Below are 25,784 nucleotides of genomic sequence, written 5' to 3' on the forward strand. Positions count from 1 at the left end.
AATAAAATTCATTTGTTTAAGGCTAAATGGAATATTTGTACAATGAAAACCCAGTGAGAAGGACAAAATGCCTCAATATTTATTGAGACAAAACCTAAACTGCAGAAGCACTGATAATTTAACTAACAAACCAGACTCTACTGCATATGTCAGAAAACTCAGCTTCCAATGTGAGTTTAGAAAAATTAGGCCATTTGCATATTCTGTAGGTCTTCCCCTCCTTTTATGCCAATCATAAAATCAACCTGAAACTCTAGATCAGAATCTTTTAGCTCTTGTACTTTGAGCAGATCATTACAGCCTAGTACAAAGCTTCCACAGTTAAAAGTAAAGCCAAGTCTTTTCACTCTAGGCAAAATTCGTGTTTATATAAAGTTACTGGGATCCTTCTGGATTAAAGGCAGTGTATGCATATATATAGACAGACATATATACAGACACTATCATATCTTTGTGTGCATACTTATTTATCATGTATGCTATAAGCATTGTAATGACTGATTTCTGTTTATGGTCCGCCACATGAGAACTGAAAGTCATCCTAAATTCAAAAACTCCCTACGAACACAGTTTGAATATTTCCAGTATTTCTATTTCCTGAATTTTAGTAAACTTAATAACTTCCAAAAACCCTTTAAAATCAAATCCAAACACACTACAATTTTAGTACACTTCTTTACTCCTTGAAATTTGAAATAATAGTATCCAGTCATCTCTCCATCAACTGCACACCCATTCATACTTTTGTAATACACAAAGTATGTTGTTTACCACTTCAGAGCTCATGATGTGTCCTAACGCTTACTTAAAAAGAGAGGTTCATCACCCACACATTTGTTCTGATACCGAAGAAAGAAAACTTATTTAAACCATGCATGTTGTTCTCACCTTTCCTCCCAAACTTCCCTCATGAATTCTTAGAGAGCCTAGATGAAATGCAGAACTAGGCCAGGCGGGACATTAAAAGGGTGTAACTGCAAAAAGTGCTTTTGATCCTTTCAGAATATTGCAGGTATTTGGAGAGCAGAAGAAGCGTAACATCACCATATTTGCAAGAATCAAAGAAAAAAAAATCCTCAAGACTACTTCATTCTTCTTCTCTCATTTAACACACTCTTTGAAAAAAAAGAACAGAAAACCCGCTTATCAAATACCCCCTTAACCCACAGACAAAAGCTAGTAGATACTCCTGTGGTGAAGGAATGACTCAACCTCTCTTGGATCTCAGCAGCCCTCTGGAAGTGCACCTCTGTTTTCACAGACTGCAGACGAATCTAGAACTTGCGCTCCCAAGCTTAGTATTTCATGGAGTTTCCAAACAAAGCAAAATCATTGCACGCTACCCTGAAATAGCCAGTGCCTCACTTCAAGGAAAGATTTGCTTTTATTATTCAAATATTCTAAAACCTGAAAATATTGCTGCTCGGTAGTGTAGCCTACCATCTGGGAACAGACGTAATGCTGCCTGTGGAAACATTAAGCAAGGTAACTTTTCACAAAGATGACAAGCCAGTGGCATAAGGAGGGGGGGTTGGAACTACATGATCTATAACGTCCCTTCCAATCCAAACCATTCTATAATTCTAAGTCACATCTACCTGGACTTGTGCAAAAAATTTTGGCACTGTCCCACATGACATTGTCTTGAGAAGGCTGCAGGAGACCTTAAGAGCAGCTTCCAGTACCTAAAGAGGGCCTATGAAAATTATGGAGAGGGACTTTTTACAAGTGCATGTAGCAATGGGGGGGGTGGGGGGTGGGGGGGAGGGGTGGTGGTTTTAAAATGAAAGAGGGTAGATTTAGAGTGGATATTAGGAAGAAGTTCTTCACTGTGAGGGCGGTGAAGGAATGGAACGGGTTGCCCAGAGAAGTTGTGAATGCTCCATTCCTGGCAGTCCTCAAGACCAAGCTGGATGGGGCTTTGAGCAACCTGCTCTAGTGGAAGGTGTCCCTGCCCATGGCAGGGGGGTTGGAATTGGATGGTCTTCAAGGTCCTTTCCAATCCAAACCATTCTGATTCCACGATTCTAGATTGTAACATTCCTAACTATAACCTACTGAAGTAATGAGATCATACTGAAACAGATGAAAACCCTGTCCTGTCAAAACCCAAAAAAAGGAGTCTGTCAATGCCTCCCTGGGTGTTTTACAAACTGAGGCACAGCAGGTCTGTTGGGAGCAATAAATGCAGCAACCAACACCTGTCTATATAAGATTGCACAGAAAGAGATGAAAGAACACAAAGAGGAAATGGTTTATGACACCAGGAAAGGTTGGGTTAACAGGGAAACAGAGCAATACAGCTTCCATTGACAGGTCCTGAACTTTCAATGGCAAAATGGGACATAAATGGGACAAGGCACTTTGTTATTTTCCACAGAAGTAGTTATCTGTGTCAGGGCCACAGCTTGCAACCAAGTTCAAAAGAGCCAACAAACAAAAACCAGATCTTCTCAGCACCATTCACAGTTCTGTTAGCAACTCCACTAAAAGCATGCCATATCTCGGTGTTCAGCTTTGATGTCAGAACGAACATGCAACTACTCAGAAACTTCTACAACAGAGACATGGTTAAGGTGGTTCTTTAAGAACAAGCAGAATCAAGTGCTCAGGTTTTAGAAGAATGAGAAGTACCATTAAGAGTCCAAGTTGCTTTTTAAGAACTGAGCTGTTGTAGTAAAGCAGAGGCAGACCTAGGCTATAGTGCAGAGACTGTATTATTTCAGGTCTGTATACTTTTTTGCTGAAAGGATATCAGACTTTTTTTCAGAAAAAGCAGAAGCTTGCAGAATTTTTTTCTCATACTTTATCTCACATCCAGTAAAAAATCATTAGATATATATAAAATATTTAAATATTTTCTTCTAGATATTACAAAGTTATTACAAGTTGTTACAAGTAATTTATAGTAACACTACTTATTGCAAGTACCACGAGAGCCTAGCAGAATGGTAAAATTCAGTTTCATATTAATTTTTTAATAATTTTTTCATTTTTTAAGACAGCTACTAAGTGTCATGAAATTTGATTTTAACGTATTATGGACCACAAAAAGCAATGCACCAGCTTCAAAGTGCAAGCACACATTTTCAGAAAATTGGTTAACTATAAGAATTGCAAGCACAAAGATGAAGAAAGTTCTGTTTGATGAGACTACTGATGAGCAAAGAAAAAAAATTAAATACTTGGGAATCAGCAATTAACTAACAATGCTGTTGAGTATTTAGGCACTGTTCACACAGTCACTTTTCAAAGCATAACCATACTTTATTTACACTAAAAAGGCAGCCACAACTGAAAACAAACACAGACTGTACAGTACTTACCTCTGCTTATTTTACTAATTGTTCCACTTTTTTTAGACTTCTAGATGAAAGGAGAGAAAGCAAAATAAGAATACACACAAAACCTCAAATATTTGTATAAACACAGGAAGGCAAAGCATTCATCAGATTGTAAATGCACACACAGAGGTTTTAACTCAAGAACTAATAAAAACTAATGCAAAAAGCTTTTCATCATCAAGAACTGAAACAGATATTCTACATGTTTATATACTATTACTTAGACAATACAGTAATAATAGGAAAAAAAAAGAGAATGTCATGTCTTTATATATATAAATATATATATTTATATACATGCATCTCCTGAGCACAAATATTAGAATATGGAGCTTTATAATACAGTGTGTAAAAAAAGCCCAGCACACTCTTACTCATTTGATCCACTATCAAGCATCTATTGAAACACAATTCCTAAAGAAAGACTCAAGAGTAATTTACATCAAGACGAATAAGTATGAAAGGCTGTTGCACATAACATGATTTCACTGGGATTTCCTCAGGTATCACCTACATACATTTGTGATGGAGTTTTAGCAGAGTGCCGAGGAACAGACAATGACACTGCATTTGCATTGTTAACCAGGAAACCAAGACACACATACAAAAATATCCTAGGAACATACTCAATTGCTTCTACATAACAAAGGCTGGGTAGAAAGGTGTTGTTTAGTCTTAACTAAAGAGAGATAGAACTGGAGAAATAGCTATGTGCTTCCTACAAAAATCACAGGAAGGAAAACAAAGCCTTCATTTCTTGCCCAATTTCTCCCTGGTAACAGCACCTCAGTGCTTCGGTTTCTTCACATGTAAAAATCAAGATCATCTTTACTAATTGCATAAGGTTGTTGTGGTATTTATCTTGGTTCAAGTGTTTTAAGACCTTCAGATAGAAATGCCATACAAGGCACTCCTCAGTAATAGGCTCTTTTGCAGTTGTCCTAGCCTTGTGACTTAATTCCTATTTATAAACACATTTTTCCGCCCCCCCCCTTTTTAAAATATCATATCCATCTAATCCTTTTAGTCCTACTAGCATCAGATGATCTCTTCCTCTGTTCAGAACTGACTTTTACACTGAAAAGCCTAAGCTCCGACTTCCTTGGTACCCATCTGCAAAACCTTTTCAAGAGTGCATCCATGTTTATGACCCTTTTTAGCTGATGAGGTCAACACAGTTGAAAAAAATCTTATAATTTTAAGTTATTTTGACGATTATACACAGTACTGCCATCTTACAGCATAATACACACACATTTTAAAGTTAATCTGCATTATAACCAATAGGGGAAGATTAATTTTCTATGCAAACAAAAGTGTGTGCTCTGTGGTACATAGTGTAATGAACAAGCTGTATTTTACAGTTATTAAAACAAAACCATTGTTGCTCATTATCACTTCCCTGTCAAAATGAAGATTTAAAAAAAAAAAAAAGGAGGAAAAAAAGTATTTTGGCCTGAAGAGTTCATCTGAGAGAAGGTTTCGGAACACCCAAATAGGAGGAAAGCCTTCATAAATTACATCCTACATAGGAATAATAACATTATAAACAGCTAGATTAAGACCGTAATGGAATTTGACAAGCAGTAACTTACAAGTAATGAAAACAGAATGACATTACGTAGTCTCCCAGACACTGCAGCAGATCAGCAGTTTGCAGTAAGGCATTTTTTCATTTATGAAAATGACTGTAGATATAGCAATAATCAACACCAAAAATTGTTTAGAAACATATATCTCAGACCATGCTTCTATTGCATTTCATGTGAGATCACTAGATCTGAATGGCATTTATAGATTCTAACTCTTGATTCATTCCAGACTTTAATTTTCCTCCCTTAAGCCTCTTTTATACATACATAGATTTCTGTTACACATATATACATATAAAAAAAAAAAGAAGGTAGCTGGAATTTTGTTGAAGGAGACAGATGCACACACACCTAAAACCTATTATGTTATTTAACACTGAGGCTAGTTCTGCCATTACTTCCAACCTGTTAGTCTGAAATTTCATACACAAGCTTTACTTGAGCCATGGCTTGGGCAGTAAAATGCAATAATGCTGATTTAGCAGGGAGGCAGCCATTTCTCTCTCAGTATTAGATATTTAAGAAAACCCAGAAGAAAGCAAACCCCATGTCTGAACTAATAAAAACTACCCAAAACCTGTTCTCAACAGCAATAACACTATCGACTTTTAGAAGCAACACGAAATTGACATGTTTTTTTTTACTGTAAGTTTCCAATGCACTTTTCAGCTGACCCTGGAATAAAGAAAATAAATTGTTTTCTAAATTATAATTTTTTCCACAACAAAACCCTCCAAACCCATTTCTCTTCACACAAATATCAGTATAAGTCAGTAAATCCAGCATAAGAAAGAAACCAAAACTGTAAGTTTATTCTAGTAATGCTAAGAATCCATGGGATAAATTAAGATCCTAGTAATACTAGAAGAGCAGTGCTACGTGCAACTTGTGTCCCATTAAAGGTATCTCATATGGTACACAGAACAGAAAGACATTATGTGACATTTAGTACCACTGAAGTCAATGATCAAAATAATCAACGTCACAGATGTTGAGCCTTCTGCTCTGGTATCTTCTAGATGATTTTATAATGTCTGTAAAATGTTCCTGCTCCGGCAATTGAAATTTATTACCTGCAGCACTGTTAATTCCGTCTCATCTTCTGCACCTTCAGGAATTACAGCAAAAGCTGAAAGAAAAAGCAGACTTTTTTCATTTTATAGGAGCTCATTTTCACACTTGACAAAGTTCTGCAGCAAAAGAAAAAGAATTTAGGAATATTTTCACATTGAATGTTACTATATTTGTAATAATCTTTATGAACATAAGGCAGTCCATTCTTACAGAATTTATACATTTGCTGCCTGACAATTCTATTCCTATACATTCCTGAAAAGATCACTCTTTGATGTGAAGCCAATTTACCTTGGCTTCAAGACAAATAAATTCCATTAAAACAAAACAATAAAATCTGTTCAGTCCAGTAGTCCACTTGACAACAGCATAAAGGGACACCTACACTCGACACTATCTTAGGTTTACATTTGGAGTACCAAAGCTACATTTGGAACCACAGAAACTGACAGCACCTGACAGAAATTTCTATCAAGCTTTGAGATAGCTGTCACATGCTTGGAATGCCATCTTAGAACAATAGTCAACCTTGTTAATGTATAAGAAAATAAACATTTAAGAAAAGAACAGAGACCCCAATGAGCTAATTTGCACAGACTGAGCATTATCTTAAATCTTTTATACTGACACCATCTTATACATACACTTCTGCTTCATATTAGAAAAATCAGCATAAAAAAGGGTTCTGGTTTGTGAGGTTTTTTTCTTGTTGATACAGTCATCTAATCAATTTGACTCACCTTGCTCATTTGTAAAAATAGTTACATTTAACATAGGAAAGGTTTGCCAAGGATCTTCATATGGAGTCTTTTTCTTAAAGGTACTAAAGAGATGCAAATGCAAGTAAGTTGCTATAAATTGGAAGGAACTCAAGATACTACTCATCATGGTCAAGTTGATGGGTTTCTTAAAAACTGGGACAGAAAAAGATCAACAGATTCAGTGAAGTCTCTCACTGCAAGTTTGAAAGCAATTTCAAGCAATAATAATTTAAAGTGAATTACTAGCAATTGTCAATTCCTTTGAGATGCTAGAAACCTGGAATGCAGGAAAGCAAGAAGACAAGATTGTCCAAAGCCTGTTGCACTCCATCTCTGATTAGCTATACTCCTATGCTCTTGCAGCTGGAGACCTAATTTCATCAAGTGTCTAGGAGCTGAGTTTCACAATTACATTTCAGGTCTCAACTAATTTGAATCTCAAATCACACCACTAGATCCAGACATCCCAAAATTCCAAACCAGTAGACCCATGTTGACCATAGCTACATTTCAGTAAGGCATTTAGCCAGGAAGAAGAAAACAGAGTACAAGTAGGAGTGTTCCCCCAAATATTATCCTCAAGCAAATGTTTTGAACTTCTAGTTCAAAAGTGCACAGAGAATACCTCAATATGCCTATCATATCCCTTGCTGACAGCATGTTCTGATCATTTTCCTCCTTCTCTTCCAAGGTAACAGTACCTACAGCTCCAAATAAGGAATATCTTCCCCTACACAAACGAGACCTACTTCATCAACTTTACAAGATCCTAATTACAAGATCAACACAAAACACTGTTACACCAGGAAATGTGGCAATTACATAGTATCAACCTGAAGAAGCATCCCCTCGTAAATTCAGCTTAGCTGCAAAACTGAACACAAGGAGAATTTTCAGGACTTTCAGCTGTGGAACAGCACGAGAGACTTGAAACAACTGTGACTGACAAGAGATTATAGAACGGTTATACTTGGAAAGGACCTTAAAGATCATCTAGTTCTAATCCCCCTGCCATGAGCAGGGACACCTCCCATTAGACCAGGGTTGCTCACAGATGCTGCCTCTCTCGCTGCAACATTTAAAACCCTGTGCCACACTGCTTCTAAGATTTATAAAATATTAATGCACATGATCCTTGAAACAAATCAAACAACACTCAGATAACCTGGGGGGGGGGGGGGGAGACCTATTGCATACTATGTCTTTGAGAGCACAGCTAATTCCTCTTCAGGGGATTATTTTAACAACCTACTGTACCTTCATATTACAGAACCACAGAATTGTTGAGGTTGAAAAAGATTCCAGAAGATAATCTAGTTCAACTCCCATGACAGCAGGATGCTCAAGACATTGTCTAGTCAGGTTTTGAGTATTTCCTAGGACAGACATTCCATAAACTCTCCAAGCAATCTCTTCCAGTGTAAAAAGAAAAAAAACAAAACAAAACAAAAAAACAAACACATGTTTAAATGGAGTTTCCTGTGTTTCAGTTTGTGTCAACTACCTTGTGCTTTTAGGCCCCACAGGGTCTGGCTCTGTCTTCTTTACTGCCCCCATCAGGTATTTACACATGTTGGTAAAATCCTAAATGAACCTTCTCTTCTCCAGGTTGAACAGTCCCAGTTCCTTCAGCCTCAGCTCATATGTCAGGTGCTTCCACTAATTATCTTCATGTTTCTTTGCTGGGCTCACTCCAGTATATCCATGCCTCTTTCGTACTGGGGAACCCAGACCTGGACATAGCACCCCAGACATGCCTCACCAGGGCCGAGCAGATAGGAAGGACCCATGTACCTCGACCTGCTGGAAACTCTTCCTAATGCAGCCCTGGAGGCTGCTGGCCATCTTTGTCACAGTGGCACACTGCTGCTTCACAGTCAAGTTTGTGGCCAACCAGGACCCTCAGGTTCTGCAAAGCTGCTTTCCAAACAGTGCGCCCTCAGTGTGCACTGGTGCATGGGGTGACTTCCTTGCTAGGGGCAGGACTTGTCATTTCCTTATGTTGAACTTGTTTGTCCAAGTTTTCTGTTTGCCTGTTTCTCCAGCTCATTAAGGTCCCTCTGAATGGCAGCTGGTGTATCAACCTCCCCTACCCATTCTAATTCCTCTGCAAACTTGCTTAGGGTTCAACATGTCCCACTGCCCAGGCCATTAATGAAGAGATTAAACACTACTGCAGCCATAATCAACCCCTACAGCGCACCATGCCACTGATCAGAGCCCATGAGCCCAGCAAATCAGTTTCCTATTCACCTCACTGTCCACATATCTAGCCCATACTTCATCAGTTTGTGTATGACATTACAGGATACAGTATCAAACTTTGTGCAAAAGTTGAGATAAACAACATTCTCTGCTTTCCCCACTTTCATGAAAGCACTCCTCTCATCACTGAAGTCTTTTGGGTTGGTCAGGCCTTTATGAAAACATCCTGACATCTCCCAGTCACCTTCTCGTCCTTCCATGTATTTGTCTTTTCCTTCCTTGGTTGGTAATAGTATCCAGGACTATCTGCTTTGCCGCCTTCCCAGGGACTGAGATGGCACTGGCCAACCTATAGTTTTCCCAGATTCATTTCCTTGCCCTCCTTGAAGACAAGAGTGACATTTGCTCTCTTCTGTCCTTCAGGAATCTTCCTCAGTCACCATGACCTTTCGAAGATTACCAAGAGTGGCCTGCATTGACACTGTCAAGCTCTTGGGGCTACCTCCCATCAGGTCCTGTGGACTTTTGCATGTCCAGTTTGTTTTAATGTCTCCTTAACTGGTCCTCCTTCGGTGAGAGTAAATTCTCCTTGCTCCAGACTTTTCCATGTATTTCAGGGGCCTGGGACTGCCAAAGGTGAGTCTTACCAGTACAGACCAAGGCAAAGAAGGTTTTGAGTTCCTCAAACTTTTCCATGTCCTTCTTTTAACCAAGTCTCTCCCCAAATTCAGAAACATTTTTCCCTAGTCTCCCTTTTGCTGCTGATACACCTGTGGAAGCCCTTTTTCTTGCTTTTCACAAGTCAAATACCTTGCCAGATTCAACTCCATGTGGGTTCTGGCTTTCCTAACAGCATACCTGCACTCTCAAGACATTGTCTCCATATTACTCCTGGAATGACCTGACCCTGTTTCCATCTCTTGCATGCTTCCTTTCCGTGTCTGGGTTTTGAGCTCCTTGTCCCTGTCTGTAGGCCTCCTACCATCTTTGCTTGCCTTCCTGCACATGGGGATGGACCATTCTTGAGCTTGCAGATGAACCTGGAAAAATCAACCAGCTCTCCTGGACTACCTTCCACATCAATCTTTCTGTATTGTTGAGGACAGTGGCAGACTGAACATGCCTGGCTAAAAATTACTTCTGTTGCAGCTGCCCTGACACAGTGCAACTTCAACACTCACACATATCATTTATTAAACAAACCAGTATCTCTCATGAATGCTGAAGTTCTCTCTATACCACTACTCTTACTCCCAGTGATTTCAGACATGCAGCCTCCCCTTCTTTTCCAACAAATAAACATATTAAAACAACTTGTTATCTTTTACACTAAATATTCCAGGAAGACTTTTTCCACTTAGTACATTTTAATAAGACAAGAACTGTTCAGATTATTTTCAAACTACTGAAGAACCATTCACTAAACAGATTAGCAGACCCCCGAAGACACCAGAAGAAAATCCTCCAGTCTTCACACAGCAGCAACCAAGCTTTTCACTAAGGCAGACTGTATGAATTTATTTCAGCAACAAATATGCTGTGGCCCCTCTACTACCTTATTAGCAAATCTGCTCTGCACACATAATCTGACATGAGTAAAGCAGCCTTAAGTAAACTGGGATGCACTTGTGGAGTAAATTCAAGTCTTACTAAGATATGGCCAGGACTGTTCTGTCTGAGCAACATGATATCTCAGCCTGGAAATAAGTACCCTCTTCTACGGATTTACTGGGAAAAGGGTGGCATCAGAAGAATGTGGTAAATGTGGCTGGCATACAACTGATCAACAAAGGAGCTACAGGGTAGGTAGGAAATGCAGTAACTGAGCACAGCTGGGCATCTCTAAGATTAATTCATCCACCCACAATTCACTCCCAAGAGAAAGGTGTGCCCAGGAGGAGACCTCAGACAGAAAAATTCTAACTACACATGCAACTACACATGACCAGATTAGTTGTACAACACAGGTAAAAAAGTAAATTCTCTGTGGAAAGGATATCTTTTTGTTGTCTGTAAAATGCACATGCACAAACGAGCATGATGTATGTCTGGGAGCTATTAGATGCTCCTATAACAAAACAGTAACTTTCCATGTCCAAACATTAATTCAGACAACTGCAACAGATTTCTTCCAGTACAGAACTCCCCAAGGCACACATCAATCTCTGGAGCTAGAGGCACCTTTGCTAAATCCAGAATTTCCTCTAGTCCCTTTGAGTTTTTTGATGCAGTGCAAGCATAGTTCAGAGGGACCACTGATTTACCACAGAGCACAGGGAAGATAAACACTGAGAGAAGAAACTGATTAGCTGGTGGAAGTTCAAACTGCTGGACATCACAGTAACCAAAAAGGCTAGAATGATTAACTGCACCATTTCCTGCAAACAAAGCTTTCTAAAGCAGAAAAAAAACCAACAAGGCACTGTCTTAAATGCACCTCTTAATTTTGTTTTTGTTATGTCATTATTTGATGCATTGCATACTTTGAAGTTTGCTAACACACACAGCTATTTACATCATCTGGCACAAGCAGCGATAAGCTGAATGTGTCAACTGCCAGCCCTCCCCTCCTTTTGCTAAATGCTCAAAAACTGAGGATAAGTAGGAAAAATGAAAGAAATTTTAGAAAGAAAGCTCTTTATTTTCATCAATCTTATCTTTATTTCTTTTGAAAGCAGAACTAAAATCCACTGAAAAAGCTAGACAACATTTTGGATTTTCCATTCCAAACCCAGAAATTTAATCAGAGAATGTAATAGAAGGAGCTTCAATTCCTATTTTTCTCAAGTAAACAGACTTGCTTATAACATGAGAATGTAAAAATCGTTTATTATCATTGTTTAGCAGCAGAACTGCAGGCATATGTGCCAACTATTTGGAAAATGGATGTAAATACTGTAGTATTAAAACACAGTATACTGAATAAATACAGACAGTGATATAATACCGCATTATAAATGTAGATGCAATCCTTTCTTCAGTACTACGTTTTCCAGTGTAAACAATTCCAAAGGTCTACATCCTTTGAGTGCAAAGGAGGTTAAAAACTGAGGAGTTCATTTTTCCTTTCACAGACAAAATCCATTTGAAGCAGAAAGGCAACACTTCTGTTATCTTCCTCTTTTATAGTCTGGTTTGGGGCTGACTTACCCCAGAGTCATTCCAGACACCTCACAGGGCTGTGGGTCAGTTTAAATGAGCCACAAAAAAGTGACAATTCTATGACGTATGTACAGCAAACCCCTGACTAATAATAACCACTTCAAATAATAAAAGCCACTGATTATGTTGTATAGACAAAACATTTAAAATATAATTTCTTTATATTTTTAATTACAGTTTAAAGAAAGAGGGATGGAGGAAGTGGAGGGGGTGATGCAGGTAAATTTCCAGCATCTGAAGCTTGTCATAAAAGCAACTTGTTTTATTTCTTTACACTAATGGCACACAGGGAAAGAAGGCAGTTGAAATCACCACTGCAAACCACTGAAATGTCTAAATGAGTGCTGTGTACACCACTATCTTTATAATAAAGGCAAGCAAAGAAAAGCAGTAAAAGCATCATCATTATCCCTTATGATTGTCTAGAATTAAGACCAAACAAAATCATCTGAACATGTTCTCCCATTCTTCAAGCTGCCACCTGCAAGCCAGAATGTATGAAATGACTTAACTGCCATCATACACGCTATTTTGTTCTGCAAAATGTAATCCAAATTATTTCTGTTTTCCAAGAGCAAGACTGATTGGTCGTCTCAAAAGTATGGGGTTTTTAGGAAAGAAAAGACTTTAATTTAAAAAGATACTTTTAAAACTGCAAGCAAACCATGATACTGCAACAAACATCCTGTGAACAAATTGTATACCAGCATTAATTGAGACCTACTAAACAAGAGGTAATTGCACAAGCAAGAGTTCACCATTGCTGCCTTCTACCTGTGGGTGGGTATGTATGTATGTACAATAAATACACATATAGACAGGGAAAATTGAAGCTGCTATTCTCTGACTGTGATGACAATCTGTTAAAGGTTACCAGTGCTACAGCACCTTGCTGAAGCACTGGAGCAAAACTACTCATCCTGGAAAGAATGAAACACAGCTTTAGGAGAGCAGTGGAGTATTAGATCTCCTCCAAAGCCCAAACTGCATAGGTGAAAGAAAAAGGGGTTTACATGAGAAAAATCAAAATATCACTGTTTTACTTTGCTGGAATCAGGATTTACTTGTACCGAGTTTCCCTTGCAGGATTTTGATCCACAAGGCACAGGAGAGGAACAAATCCAGAAGCTCAGAACAAACTGACCAGCCTCTGCTGACAGAGATGGAAGAAGCATTCAGGAACAGAAATAATGGGAAACAGAACAGATGTATCTGTTCCTGTCTCTTAAACTCACGGGAACAGCTACTGACTCCAAGAGCCTGTGGTGATCCAACTGCCGACACATTACTAACCCTTCTCATCTTCTCCCACCCGGCTACACACGTTAAGAACATCTCTAGAACACAGTAATACGGTGTTTTTTCTCTACGTTGACATTTTACCCAGGCCATATTGCCTTTCCACCTCCCCTCAGCAACTCCTCTCAGAGAGGCGCTGATCCAACCCGAGCACGACTGGGTGCCAGCTGGCTCTTCAATGGAGATCCCCCTGACCTCAGGGGCTGTACCCCGAGAGCTGGGTTCCAGGCGAGGGCTGCCCGCTGCCCCACGCCGCCCGAGACAGAAAGGGCGCCCTGTTCCCCGCGCACCGTGCGGAAGGGGCCCCGGAGGACGGGAAGCGGTCCGGGCGCTGGCAGCACCGGCTCCGGGAGCGGGGGCCGCTGAGGGGAGCCCGCGCCCCCGCTCCGGGCTGCAGCCCGGCTCTCCAACAAACTTCGGCGATGAGGCTCCGCCGCCTGCCCGCCCGCTTCCCCCACGGGGTGGGACGGACAAGCGAGGGAGCGGCTGTTCCAGGGCACCCACAGTTCTCCAGCTCCGTCCCGTGTTCTCCTCCCCTCAACACCTCAGCGGAGTGGCCGAGCGCCCCGGCTCTCCTCCCTTCGCCTCGCCATGGCGGCCCGGTCCAGCCCCCGGCCACTCACCCCGGGTGCGGAGCAGCGGGAGAAGGAGGAAGAGGTGAGCGCACGCAGCGAGGAGCCAGCGCTTGCAGCCGGGCTCCCGAGACATGTCGCCACGGGCCGCCGAGGCTCACAGCCGGGTCCGGAGGAGCGGGGCTCGGCGTCCCCGCCAGCCCGCCTCTGCCGCAGGAGCGGGGCGAGCGGCCTCCGGCTGCTGGCGGTGCCGCCCCCCCCGCCAGGGCCCGGCACGACCGGCCGCCACCGCCGAGGGGAGGGACGGGGCGGAGCGGCGCCGCGGCGCCCTCTGGCGGGCAGCAGCGACACAGGCGCCCCCCCCCACCCCCGTGCCGGGCAGTCCCCGGGCACCCGGGGCTCCGGCAGGCCCGGGGGCCACTCCGTGCTGTCATGGCGAGCACGGGTGCACGCAGCCGTGACTGACCATCCAGCTGCTGTTACCAAACCAACAACTTTAATTCTCAATGCTACATTAACTTCACAGAGAGTCAACAGACAGGGTTTCTAGGTTGAAATCTGCAACCAAGAGTGGAGACATGAGGTGCATCGTGGAGTGCAGGCACTCAACATGAGTGGGCCACAGCCTTGGCACGAGAGAACTCCACAGCTGCACACAGCTCACCCATAGGGAACACCACCCAGAAAGAAATGCAGACCAGGAGCTGCACAAAACTAGCTTTAGGGATAATGTGAAACAAAGAAGTAGTATCTGACATGCATAAATGTCACAATACAGGCAGGAAATTTGGACATAACAGCTGCATGTGAACAAAGAACCTGTTAGCAAAGAAAAAAATTACCCCACATGGATCCTGGAGCAAGGAAGAAAAAGACATCCACAGGAATGTCAAACCTGTCCCAGTGAAGCAGTTGACATGCTGACAGCTTGCTGCAACATCCACCCATACACCCCAGACCACAGAACCTCAACCTCCAGATGCTGGGGAGCCAGAGAAGGGTGAGCAGGAAAAGGAGGAAAAACCCCGCAGTGTGTATAAAATTTGCCCTGCACTGCCACTCTTCCTTTTTCCATAGCAATTAGACCTGTATTAATAATTACAGATTCTTCACATTCAAACTATAGTAACAAGAAATTCTTGACCTTACTTAACATAAGGCATGCCTCTTTGCCCTTAAGTGATTTTGAACATAACAGCCGGTGCCCATAGGTTTCCTTACACATTGGGTATGTGTAAATGTGAATCCCAGACGGGTCTGTATCTGTCAAATACTTTCCATGCAGAACCCTCCTACCAGCCCAGCCATTCAGTACACCCTGATCTCACTGGAGACAAATAGTGCAGTGCTTAGGTCAGCCGTAAACTTCCTGTATTTTTAATCCAGTAAGGCCAAGAGCATGGGACCTAGCTTGGACCTTTCCTCAAAACTCTGCAGCTTCTAGATCTACTGCATTCTTTTTCTGACAGATGAAGTGCATACAATAGGGTACCTTAGGCATGCCAGAGAAGGGATTTTGAAGATGAATGGAAATCTTTTCACAGTGATAAATGATCATTCTCACCGCAAGTTCAGGCAAGCACATTTATATCACTGTAACCTGGTAGCAGACTTCACACTAAAACTTTCTCAACAGAAATAGATCAGCCAGACTGACTTGGGGTGTTAGACTTGTTTTATATATTTGCTACCTCCCTTACATTGCAGGGGAGTTGAATAGAGAGGAAAAACAGGAGACAAAAGTGAGCTACCACAGCTTGTTATTTGCCTTACAGAACAAGTGCTTGTTGCTGACATTCTGATTCACTAAATAAGTTACTGGCCTCAAGAAAAATAATTCTAGTGCAATTTAAATAAAAACTTTCATACTACATTTCTCCCTCTGATTCTACGTGCATGCTCATTACCAGGAACAAAAAGCATTAAATTATCCTTCCATTTCTATGCTTACAACAATATAAAAGGTGTTAAGCAGGAGGATTCACACGTACATCTGCATTTGTTTTCCTTTGTAAGTTCCAGCAGTGTTTCCTGCTCTTTCTCCCATTTCCCTGTTATGTGCTGGTTGCCAGAAGTATTCACATCACAGAGATCATGCCCACAACAGCTGGGATTAACATTAGGCTTTTCACTTTCAAAATGATTAAGATACACCCCTGTTCAAATGTTTCCCTATGCAGCAAGTCAGTAAGGAAAAAAACAAACTTCCAGCCTTTTGCTGAGGTGTAATCTATGTTTGGTTTCTCACAAATATAAGAGAAATTTCATTGTAGCAACCTCCCTAGAAATATGGAACTCCATCATCAAACCTAATGTTTTCCGACTGTTAAGAAAAATAGCACTATAATCCTATATTCAGGGCTGGGAGGAGGAAGGAGGAAATAAATTGTAGGAGGTATCCTAAATTGTGGCACTGAGGCCTCTAAAATTTCTGAGGTTGATTTTTCTTATGGATTTGTGAAGCTTTGCTGATTTACTTATGTTTGACAATTTGATGTGAGACAAAGCAATGTTTCAGTAACTGAGAATTGTCAGTGATTGGAATGGGGACAACTTTTCACCTACGATTTTGGTCCTGAAAACACTTTATGTGCATAAGCAGTTAAGAGATCAACAGAATTATTTGCATGGTAAACGTAACTCCTTACACCTTTAGCCTTTTTCATGAATAAAAAAAAAAAAAAAAAAGAAATTCAAAGAATCTGTAGTCCCAATGGAAAGGTAAGCTTGACGTCATGGCAAGTATTTATATTTTACCAAGCATAATGATGAATATCTACAAACCTTACTTGGATTCCAGCTGTGCCATTTGGGCTAATGTATTATTCACCCATCCCTTTACACCAACCAAGGGACAAGCAAACTTTCTAGCTCAGAACAAAATACTCAGATTACCATGTCAGACAAAAAGGGAACAGTGGGAGTAGTTCAGAGACAGGTGACAGCGTGACAACACTTAAGACTGGCCAGACTGGCACATGGTTCAGAGGTGGTTTGCCCTTGTGTGCAGGCAGCCAGCAGTGATTTGGGATACTCTGATGGCTGTGTCATCTGTTCCTGTAGAAGGACTACAGTATGGGAGAAGAGGGATATTATGAACCAGACACAATAGCAATTTGTGAGTTAGAGAACTTGACTGAACTACTTTGTTGTGTTAGCCATTTGAAAAATGTTTAACTAATACAGGAATGACCATGTAATCATGCAGTTCCTTTCAATGGATGGCACAGCAAGGCACTTTCATCAGAGACAGGCCTGTTAATCACGGGAGTCAAGTTCTGTTCCAGCTCTTCCTTAGGTTGCTGCTGTTCAAGCTCTGTCCTACTTGACAAGTTACGTAAGCAGGGCCATAACTCTAAACTATGACTACTCCTGAGGAAATCAGCAACACCAATCCAAATGGGTTCAGAATCACACAATTCCTTTTTTAATCAGAATATGCATCTGGTAACAGAATTTCACAGCTTTCAGGTACTTCAGAGTGTAATTTGATGATAGTTCCATTCCATTAGGAACACACCATCCAGATAATACCCAATCTACATTTCTCAGATGCCAGAGCTCAAGCGTGGGAGCTCTGATAGACCACATTGCTCAGCTTTTAGCTATACCCCCTTATCCCACTCAGACCACTCTAAACAGCTCTTTGCAGGAGAAACTGGCAATGGACTGAGTGATGTAGACAGGACTTGGTCAGTGACATTTGGCCTGGGACTTGACCTTCCTTGTTCAGAACTGATAAAGCTGCAGTATCGGAGCACATGTGTGCTGTAAGCCTGACAACCAAACCACCAAGGGCAATCCAGTCAACCCCTGTGGTAGCCCACAAAGTAGTCTGAGTTTAGTCTCCCTCCTTCCTGGGTTAATCTGCGGACCACTTGCATTTACTTAAAATTTGAAAACTCCATCTTGAGGTAAGTCTTAGGGCACTCAATCAAAACCTTATGGAGAACAAATCTGGGGCTATAGCAGAGTCCTGGGGACAGAGTCCAACCAAGCAATTTCTCGTGACAGAGACTGCTGTTATTAGATTACACATGCTTTAGAAAGGACCTGGAAATTCACTGGGCATTAACTGACCAGTCACAAATTCTTAGAAGACCATAAAGATGGATCAAAGATGGGGCAAATAATGCCTGCCTAACAGCTCCTCTGTGTTATCCTGCACAGAAACAATGAAAACACCTTAGGTGGTGTATTTTCTGAGGTTTATAAGATAGTCCAAGAAGCAGAGTATATACACTCAGGGTAGCACAGGAGGACACAGGTATTTTAACATCTTTGAGTCATTACAGACTAAGCCACAGATGAGAAACAGGAGACCTATCAAACTGTGGAACTTGACACAGATCCCCAGAATGCCTTAAGACAGATGCTTAGATGTCAGTGTTTCAGTCTCCCTTATACACCACACCTTCAAATTTCTGATTGGATAATCTCAGCTCTGCAGGAAGTCTAAAATGGTTATTAATCAGGTAGCACAAAGAATATAACCTATAGCTGCAGCCTTATCAAGTTCATATTTCTTAAATTTGTGGTTTAAAACACACAGTAGCAGTAAATCAATAGGTCTGTGGGAGAGAAGCAAGCTTGGTATTCAGAATCTGGAATCCTTTGGAAGGTGAACCCAGAAACTAAATTCCCTCTCTCCCTCTCCCCTACCCTGCTTGAAACCTTTCTCACTTCTTTTCCTACACTTCAATGAGTAACTCATCCCTCCTTCCCACGGAATCAGTTAAGAATCAGTTAAGCATAGTTAAGTTGCAGGATCTGATTCTCATTCTTTCTTGCCATATTGGTTAGACATTAACTTTTACTGACAAGATCTTAAACCATCCTCAGATGTTTTCCACAGCTACACAAAGTTACCATGTTGACTTTAGTCATTCTGCACTCCTAAAATTCTACCTCCTCTTTGGCTTTGTTTTTACTACAGTAGCTCTAACCTGTCTAAAAAACCTTACTACAAGACTATCCAGTCTACCTGTAAATTACTGTAGTAACCTATCGTATCAGAGAAGGAATTCAGACTGTCAGAGTCCTGTGGAAAGGACCTTATTATCCTTAAGTTCTTACTAATACTTTGTCACATGCAATTATGTGCAATGATAAAATTTTCCCTTTCTACTTTTGGAAACTCAGTTTTACTTCATGAGATTATTTTAAAAATCGAATCATTTTATCTAGTTTTATCTAGGTTCAGAACTGACTGAAATTATTTAATCCCATATGATACTGACAAGAAAGTTCAGTTATAAATTATTTTTAAATTTTTATATTTTCATTTGTATTTTTAGTACAACTCTCCTGAAAAGCTATTGTATCAACTCTTTTCAGAAGCAGTATCTGCAGACAAATAGCTGCCAGGTTAAAACTAGGGGGGAAAAGCATTATTCTGATTTCTTGTGGCTGTCAGAGGATAAGAAGAAGATGATTTATGCTCCTATCTTTGTACCACAGTCAAGGATAAACAAGGATAACACTTTTCAGTCTCAATTATAAGCCAAGGGCATATTGCCCACTCCTTTGGTCAAATGAACAGCTTGCCTAAAACAACTGTCAGACTTTATACTCTCACCTGTTTGGTCTCCTACTGCTTCCATCTGACACAGAACTGCCTCTACCAAGCATGCCTGAGCTCTTTATATTTTCCCTGCAAGTGCAGCTATTTGAAAATACAAAATATTAGTCCTAAACTACCTGATAGTGTCTTTTTATCAATTTCTGAAAATATTACCTTGTCAACTGAGAGTGTATAGATGAACAGCAAGGGATTTAATGGAGCAAAACCATATAGGAATAGAATGCTTCTGTATATTTTAAAGAGCCTAGCAGCCTTGTTGACTACTTTCCCTTGCTTCTATTCCTACAAGCAAAGAAACAGTGGCATGAAGAATCACCTGCCCTTCTCCGCTGTGTGCTAAGTCATACAAGCAGGTTAAAAAACAAGGTGCTCAAGGAACACTGAGAGTGAGTGGTCAAATAATGTCCTCTGAATGTCAACTTTTCTGCTGTTTTGATGAGCTGTAAGTAACATGGTCACTCAAGCACTGACTAACCGACATCAGTTGCTGGGATTATTGTCTCAAGATGTCCCACATCTCACAAATTGCTTCCACGTATTTTGTTTTACCTCATTACAGCTGCATTGTGAACTACGACAGTCCAGGAACCAACTCAAAATTCATTCTGACATGCCAATTTGGCAGAATAAATAAATAAATAAATAAAATCCTTAGGAGGATGCAACATCTGAACTGTGCTTAACAAAGACTTTGGGGTATCTCTGTCTCATAGCTTTTATTGCTAGTAATCCCAAGAAGTGCAGGGATTACACAGATAAGAACACTCTAAGCAATGGCGTGAATGAATATAACAAAAAAGGCAGAGGGATTCATAAAATCACAGAAAGGTTTGGATTGGAAAGGACCTTAAGATTACTCCAATGCCCCTGCCATAGGCAGGGACACCTCACACTAAACCATGACACCCAAGGCTCTGTCCAATGTGGCCTTGAACACCGCCAGGGATGGGGGTGAACAACCTCCCTGGGCAACCCATTCCAGTGCCTCACCACCCTTACAGTAAAGAACTTCTTCCTTATATCTAACCTGAACTTCCTCTATTTAACCCTTGTCCTGTTGCTACAATCCTTGATGAAGAGTCCCTCTCCTGTATCCTTGTAGGCCCTGTTCAGATACTAGAAGGCTGCTATGAGGTCTCCACACAGCCTTTTCTTCTCCAGGCTGAACAGCCCCAACTTTCTCAGCCTGTCTTCATACGGGAAGTGCTCCAGTCCCCTAAGCATCCTCCTGGCCCTCCTCTGGACTTGCTCCAACAGTTCCATGTCCTCCTTATGTTGAGGACACCAGAACTGCACACAATACTCCAAGTGAGGTCTCACGAGAGCAGAGTAGAGGGGCAGGATCACCTCCTTTGACCTGCTGGTCACACTCCTTTTGATGCAGCCCAGGATACGGTTGGCTTTCTGGGCTGCAAGCACACACTTCAGCTGGCTCATGTTCATTTTCTCATCAACCAACACCCCCAAGTCCTTCTCCACAGGGCTGCTCTGAATCTCTTCTCTGCCCAACCTGTAGCTGTGCCTGGGATTGCTCCGACCCAGGTGTAGGACCTTGCACTTGGCATGGTTAAACTTCATAAGGTTGGCATCAGCCCCCCTCACAAGTGTGTCAAGGTCCCTCTGGATGGTCTCCAGCCGCACATTGAGCCATTGACCACAACGCTTTGTGTGCAGCCATCCAGCCAGTTCTTTATCCACCGAGTGGTCCATCCATCAAATTGATGTTGCTCCAATTTAGAGACAAGGATGTCGTGTGGGACAGTGTCGAATGTTTTACACAAGTCCAGGTAGATGACATCAACTGCTCTACCCCTGTCCATCAGTTCTGTAGCCCCATCATAAGAGACCACCAAATTGGTCAGGCAGGATTTCCCCATAGTGAAGCCATGCTGGCTGTCACCAACCACCTTGTTTTTCATGTGCCTTAGCATGCTTTCTAAGATAATCTGCTCCAGGATTTTGCCAGGCACAGAGGTGAGACTGTAATGCCCTGGGTCATCCATTTTCCCCTTCTTTAAAATGGGGGTTATATTTCCCTTTTTCCAGTTGAAGGGAACTTCACCTGACTGCCATGAGTTCTCAAATGTGATGGACAGCGGTTTAGCAACTTCATTCTCCATCTCCTTCACGACCTGCAGATAGATTTCATCAGGTCCCATGGACTTGTGCACATTCAGATTCCTAATATGATCTTGAACCTGATCTTCTCCTACAGTGGGCCTAAGGTCTTCATTCTCATAGTAAATGACACTGAGACAAGTTTCTCCAGAGAGGCTGAAGTATCTCCATCCTGGGAGGCATTCCAAACCTATCAGGTAGGAGCCTTAGCACCTCCAGAGATAGTCATGGAGGTGCTGGAGTCATTAGACCAGGTGAACTCAAGGGGTCCTGCCCAGGCTAAATTAATGTCTTTTTCTGTGATGGTAGGGAGAAGAATAGCAAATGACACCTCTCTGACACACACTACAAAATCAGTCTATAACTTTGGGCTTATAAACTGATTCCATGGACAGTAGTTGGTATTTGCTGCCTGTTGAAGCCCCCCACTTAAGGCAAAACAGCATTTTAAAATAATTATTTTGCAGAAAGGTCAGTCATTAAAGGTAAACTAATTCAATTATGAGCTTGCCAACCATTCTTGCTCATGAATAAAGTCACCTAACAACCAGTCCCTGGCATGAACAAAATCCCAAAAACATCCCTGTGCAATAAAAAGAGTATTTCATTACATCTGAAAAGTAATTTTGCATTCTGATCTCAAAGGTGGGCATCTGCTTTCTCCTGTTGACAGGGGTAAGAGAAAACAAGGGCTGGGACAGTTAACGAGGTGAGGAGCTTATTGAGCAAAACTGACAGTAGGAACCAGAGCACTCCTCATACCAGGAATTTTCAGTTATGAAATGGCCTTAGGAGCCACTTCAGAGCAATTGCACCCATCACAGGCTGTATTTTCCTCAAAGCAGTTTTAGATTATGCCCACCAGCAGCTGCCCCCTTAGGATTATTTTATTTCGCTTTTGATACAGAAAATCAAATGGCATCAGATCAAAAAAAAAATGAAACCAAACACAGAATGTCACATGTGGTACAGAACCAAATACAGGAACATCAAATGAACATGACGCAGAGGAAATAGAAAAGTCAAAGAAGTTGAGGAGATTGATGTCAAAATCATAAAGTATTACCAAAACCCCCAAAATATAAAGTTCTAAAACAAACCCATTCATTTAAGCAAACTGCACTGTGGACATGCCCAGTATGCTATGCTGCTGAACAGAAATAAAGAGCTCTTTACATAGCTTTACAGAAAACACCACCAATCCTAAGTATCCTCTTCCATCTCCTCATTCCCAGTGCCAGCCAGAAGATGCAATGGACTGGGTCTAAACAGCCATGGCACTGAGCAAATTGGCTCTTAATTAAAAGAAATTTTAAACTGAAGTTTTATTAAAAACAATAGAACACACAGGTGCTGTTCCTGCTTTTTACATTAGTGCAGAGCTTCCCAACAGGCTGGCTGGGGCACACACCCACAATGGCAGCTTGCCTGTAAAAAGAGTATCTATTTCAATTAAAAGCTTCACAGATCTGTAGATTAGCACTTGAAATCAAACAGCAGTTCCGTAAACTAAGCAACATCAGTTCTTGGTCAAAAATCCACAACCATTTAAAGCAAGATGACTGCTTTTTGACTTGCCTTATTCAGTTATGCCAAAGGCAAAAAGGGAACTGAGCCAACCCTGTAATACTGAAGCTAGGAGGCATCTATATGGTAGCTTACGTGAGGCAATGGTGCCACCCAATGTCCAGAAGTTATACATGATCTTGTTTTTCTTTACAAGAACAAGCAAAAACAACCCCAAACAAACAAACAAAAAACCCACAAAAAAAAAAACACACCAAAAAACAACAAACCAACCAACAACCAAAAAAAACCCCAACAAGCTCTTGTAATTCTTATTAGTAATCAGACCTGTACACCGAGGCTTGGCTCAGACATCAGATTAACAGATGTGGTAAAATTCAAAACAGGTAAATATTTCATATTTTTACTTCCAGCTTGAATTCTCCGTAAAATAGATATCACAGTATCACAGTATCACAGTATGTTAGAGATTGGAAGGGACCTCGAAAGATCATCTAGTCCAATCCCCCTGCCAGAGCAGGAACACCTAGATAATGTTACACAGGAATGCGTCCAGGCGGGTTTTGAATGTCTCCAGGGAAGGAGACTCCACAACCTCCCTGGGCAGCCTGTTCCAGTGTTCCGTCACCCTCACTGAGAAGAAGTTTCTTCTCAAGTTTAAGTGGAACCTCTTGTGTTCCAGTTTGTACCCATTACCCCTTGTCCTATCATTGTTTGCCACCGAGTAGAGCCTGGCTCCGTCCTCGTGACACTCCCCCTTTATATATTTATAGACACTGATAAGGTCACCCCTCAGTCTCCTCTTCTCCAAACTATAGAGACCCAGCTCCCTCAGTCTTTCCTCATAAGGGAGATGTTCCACTCCCTTAATCATCTTTGTTGCCCTGCGCTGGACTCTCTCCAGCAGCTCCCTGTCCTTCTTGAACTGAGGGGCCCAGAACTGGACACAATACTCCAGATGCGGTCTCACCAGGGCAGAGTAGAGGGGAAGGAGGACCTCTCTCGACCTACTAACCACCGCCCTTCTAATACACCCCAGGATGCCATTGGCCTTCTTAGCCACAAGGGCACAGTGTTGGCTCATGGTCATCCTGTTGTCCACTAGGACCCCCAGGTCCCTCTCCCCTACACTGCTTTCTAATAGGTCGTTCCCCAACCTATACTGGAACCTGGGGTTGTTCCTGCCCAGATGCAGGACTCTACACTTTCCCTTGTTATATTTCATCAAGTTACTCCCTGCCCAACTCTCCAGCCTATCCAGGTCTCGCTGGGTGGCAGCACAGCCTTCTGGCGTATCAGCCACTCCTCCCAGCTTAGTGTCATCAGCAAACTTGCTGATAGTACACTCAATTCCCTCATCTAAATCATTGATGAATATATTAAATAATACCAGTCCCAGTACTGACCCTTGAGGCACTCCACTAGTCACAGGCCTCCAACTAGACTCAGCCCCATAGACTACAACTCTCTGGCTTCTCTCTTCAGCCAGTTCGCAGTCCACCTCACTACCTGATCATCCAGTCCACACTTCCTCATTTTAGCCGTGAGGATGCTGTGGGAGACTGTGTCAAATGCTTTGCTGAGGTCAAGGTAGACCACATCCACCGCTCTGCCATCATCCATCCACTGTGTTATTTCCTCATAAAAGGCTAAGAGATTGGTCAAACATGATTTCCCCCTGGTGAAGCCATGTTGACTGCCCCTCATAACCTTCTTATCCTTGATATGCCTTAAGATGGTACCAAGGATAAGGTGTTCCATCACTTTCCCAGGGATGGAGGTGAGGCTGACCGGTCTGTAGTTACCCAGGTCCTCCTTCTTGCCCTTTTTGAAGACTGGAGTGACATTTGCTTTCCTCCAGTCCTCAGGCACCTCTCCCGTTTCCCAAGACTTGGGAAAGATGATGGAGAGTGGTCTAGCAATGACTTCCGCCAGTTCCCTCAGCACCCGCGGGTGCATCCCATCTGGACCCATGGATTTATGGATGTCCAGATTGCTCAACTGGTCTCTAACCCATTCCTCATCGACTAAGGCAAACCGCTCCATCGACCTGACTTCATCTAAGGTCTCAGGGGTACAGGGCTCTTCAGGACTGCCCGCAGCAGAGTAGACAGAGACAAAGAAGGCATTCAGTAACTCTGCCATCTCTTTATCTTCTGTCACCAGGGCACCCATCCCATTCATCAGTGGGCCTACATTGCCTCTGGTGTTAGTTTTGTCTGCCATGTATTTAAAAAAGCTCTTTTTGCTGTCCTTGACCCTTCTTGCCAGGTTTAATTCTAAGGATGCCTTAGTCCTCCTAGCTGCCTTCCTACATCTTCTAGCAGCAGCCTTATATTCCTCCCAAGTGGCCAGCCCCTCCTTCCATGACCTGTAAACTCTCCTCTTCCACTTCAGCATACCCAGCAATTCCCTATTTAGCCACGCAGGTCTCTTGGCCCTCTTCCTTGACTTCCTACGTGTCGGGATGCTCCGATCTTGAGCACGGAAAAAGCAGTCCTTGAATGTCAACCAACTATCTTGGGCCCCTTTACCTTCAAGCAGCC

The 25,784-nt window shown here is 42.0% G+C and overlaps 1 protein-coding gene across 3 annotated transcripts in view; it reads right to left on the reverse strand.

The window, feature by feature from the left end:
• Positions 1-14,302, reverse strand: part of B3GLCT (beta 3-glucosyltransferase) — a 53,036-nt gene extending 38,734 nt beyond the window's left edge. For 2 of the 3 annotated variants that reach the window (XM_061457554.1, XM_061457551.1), the window contains exons 1-3: positions 9,835-9,976; positions 6,010-6,065; positions 3,327-3,366 (exon numbers count right to left, since the gene is read on the reverse strand). In XM_061457554.1, coding sequence (XP_061313538.1) covers positions 3,327-3,366; positions 6,010-6,065; positions 9,835-9,961 — 223 coding nt within the window. In that variant the 5' untranslated portion in view covers positions 9,962-9,976. Of the gene's footprint in view, positions 1-3,326; positions 3,367-6,009; positions 6,066-9,834; positions 9,977-14,060 lie in introns of those variants that run through there. The other variant, XM_061457552.1, reaches the window with a different exon arrangement.
• Between the last annotated feature and the right edge of the window lie 11,482 nt (positions 14,303-25,784).

Source organism: Pezoporus flaviventris, unplaced genomic scaffold (assembly GCF_033815535.1).
Source record: "Pezoporus flaviventris isolate CSIRO_AGI_PZ_B2104156 unplaced genomic scaffold, CSIRO_AGI_Pfla_v1 ptg000025l, whole genome shotgun sequence".
In the NCBI taxonomy this organism is placed as follows: Eukaryota; Metazoa; Chordata; class Aves; order Psittaciformes; family Psittacidae; genus Pezoporus; species Pezoporus flaviventris.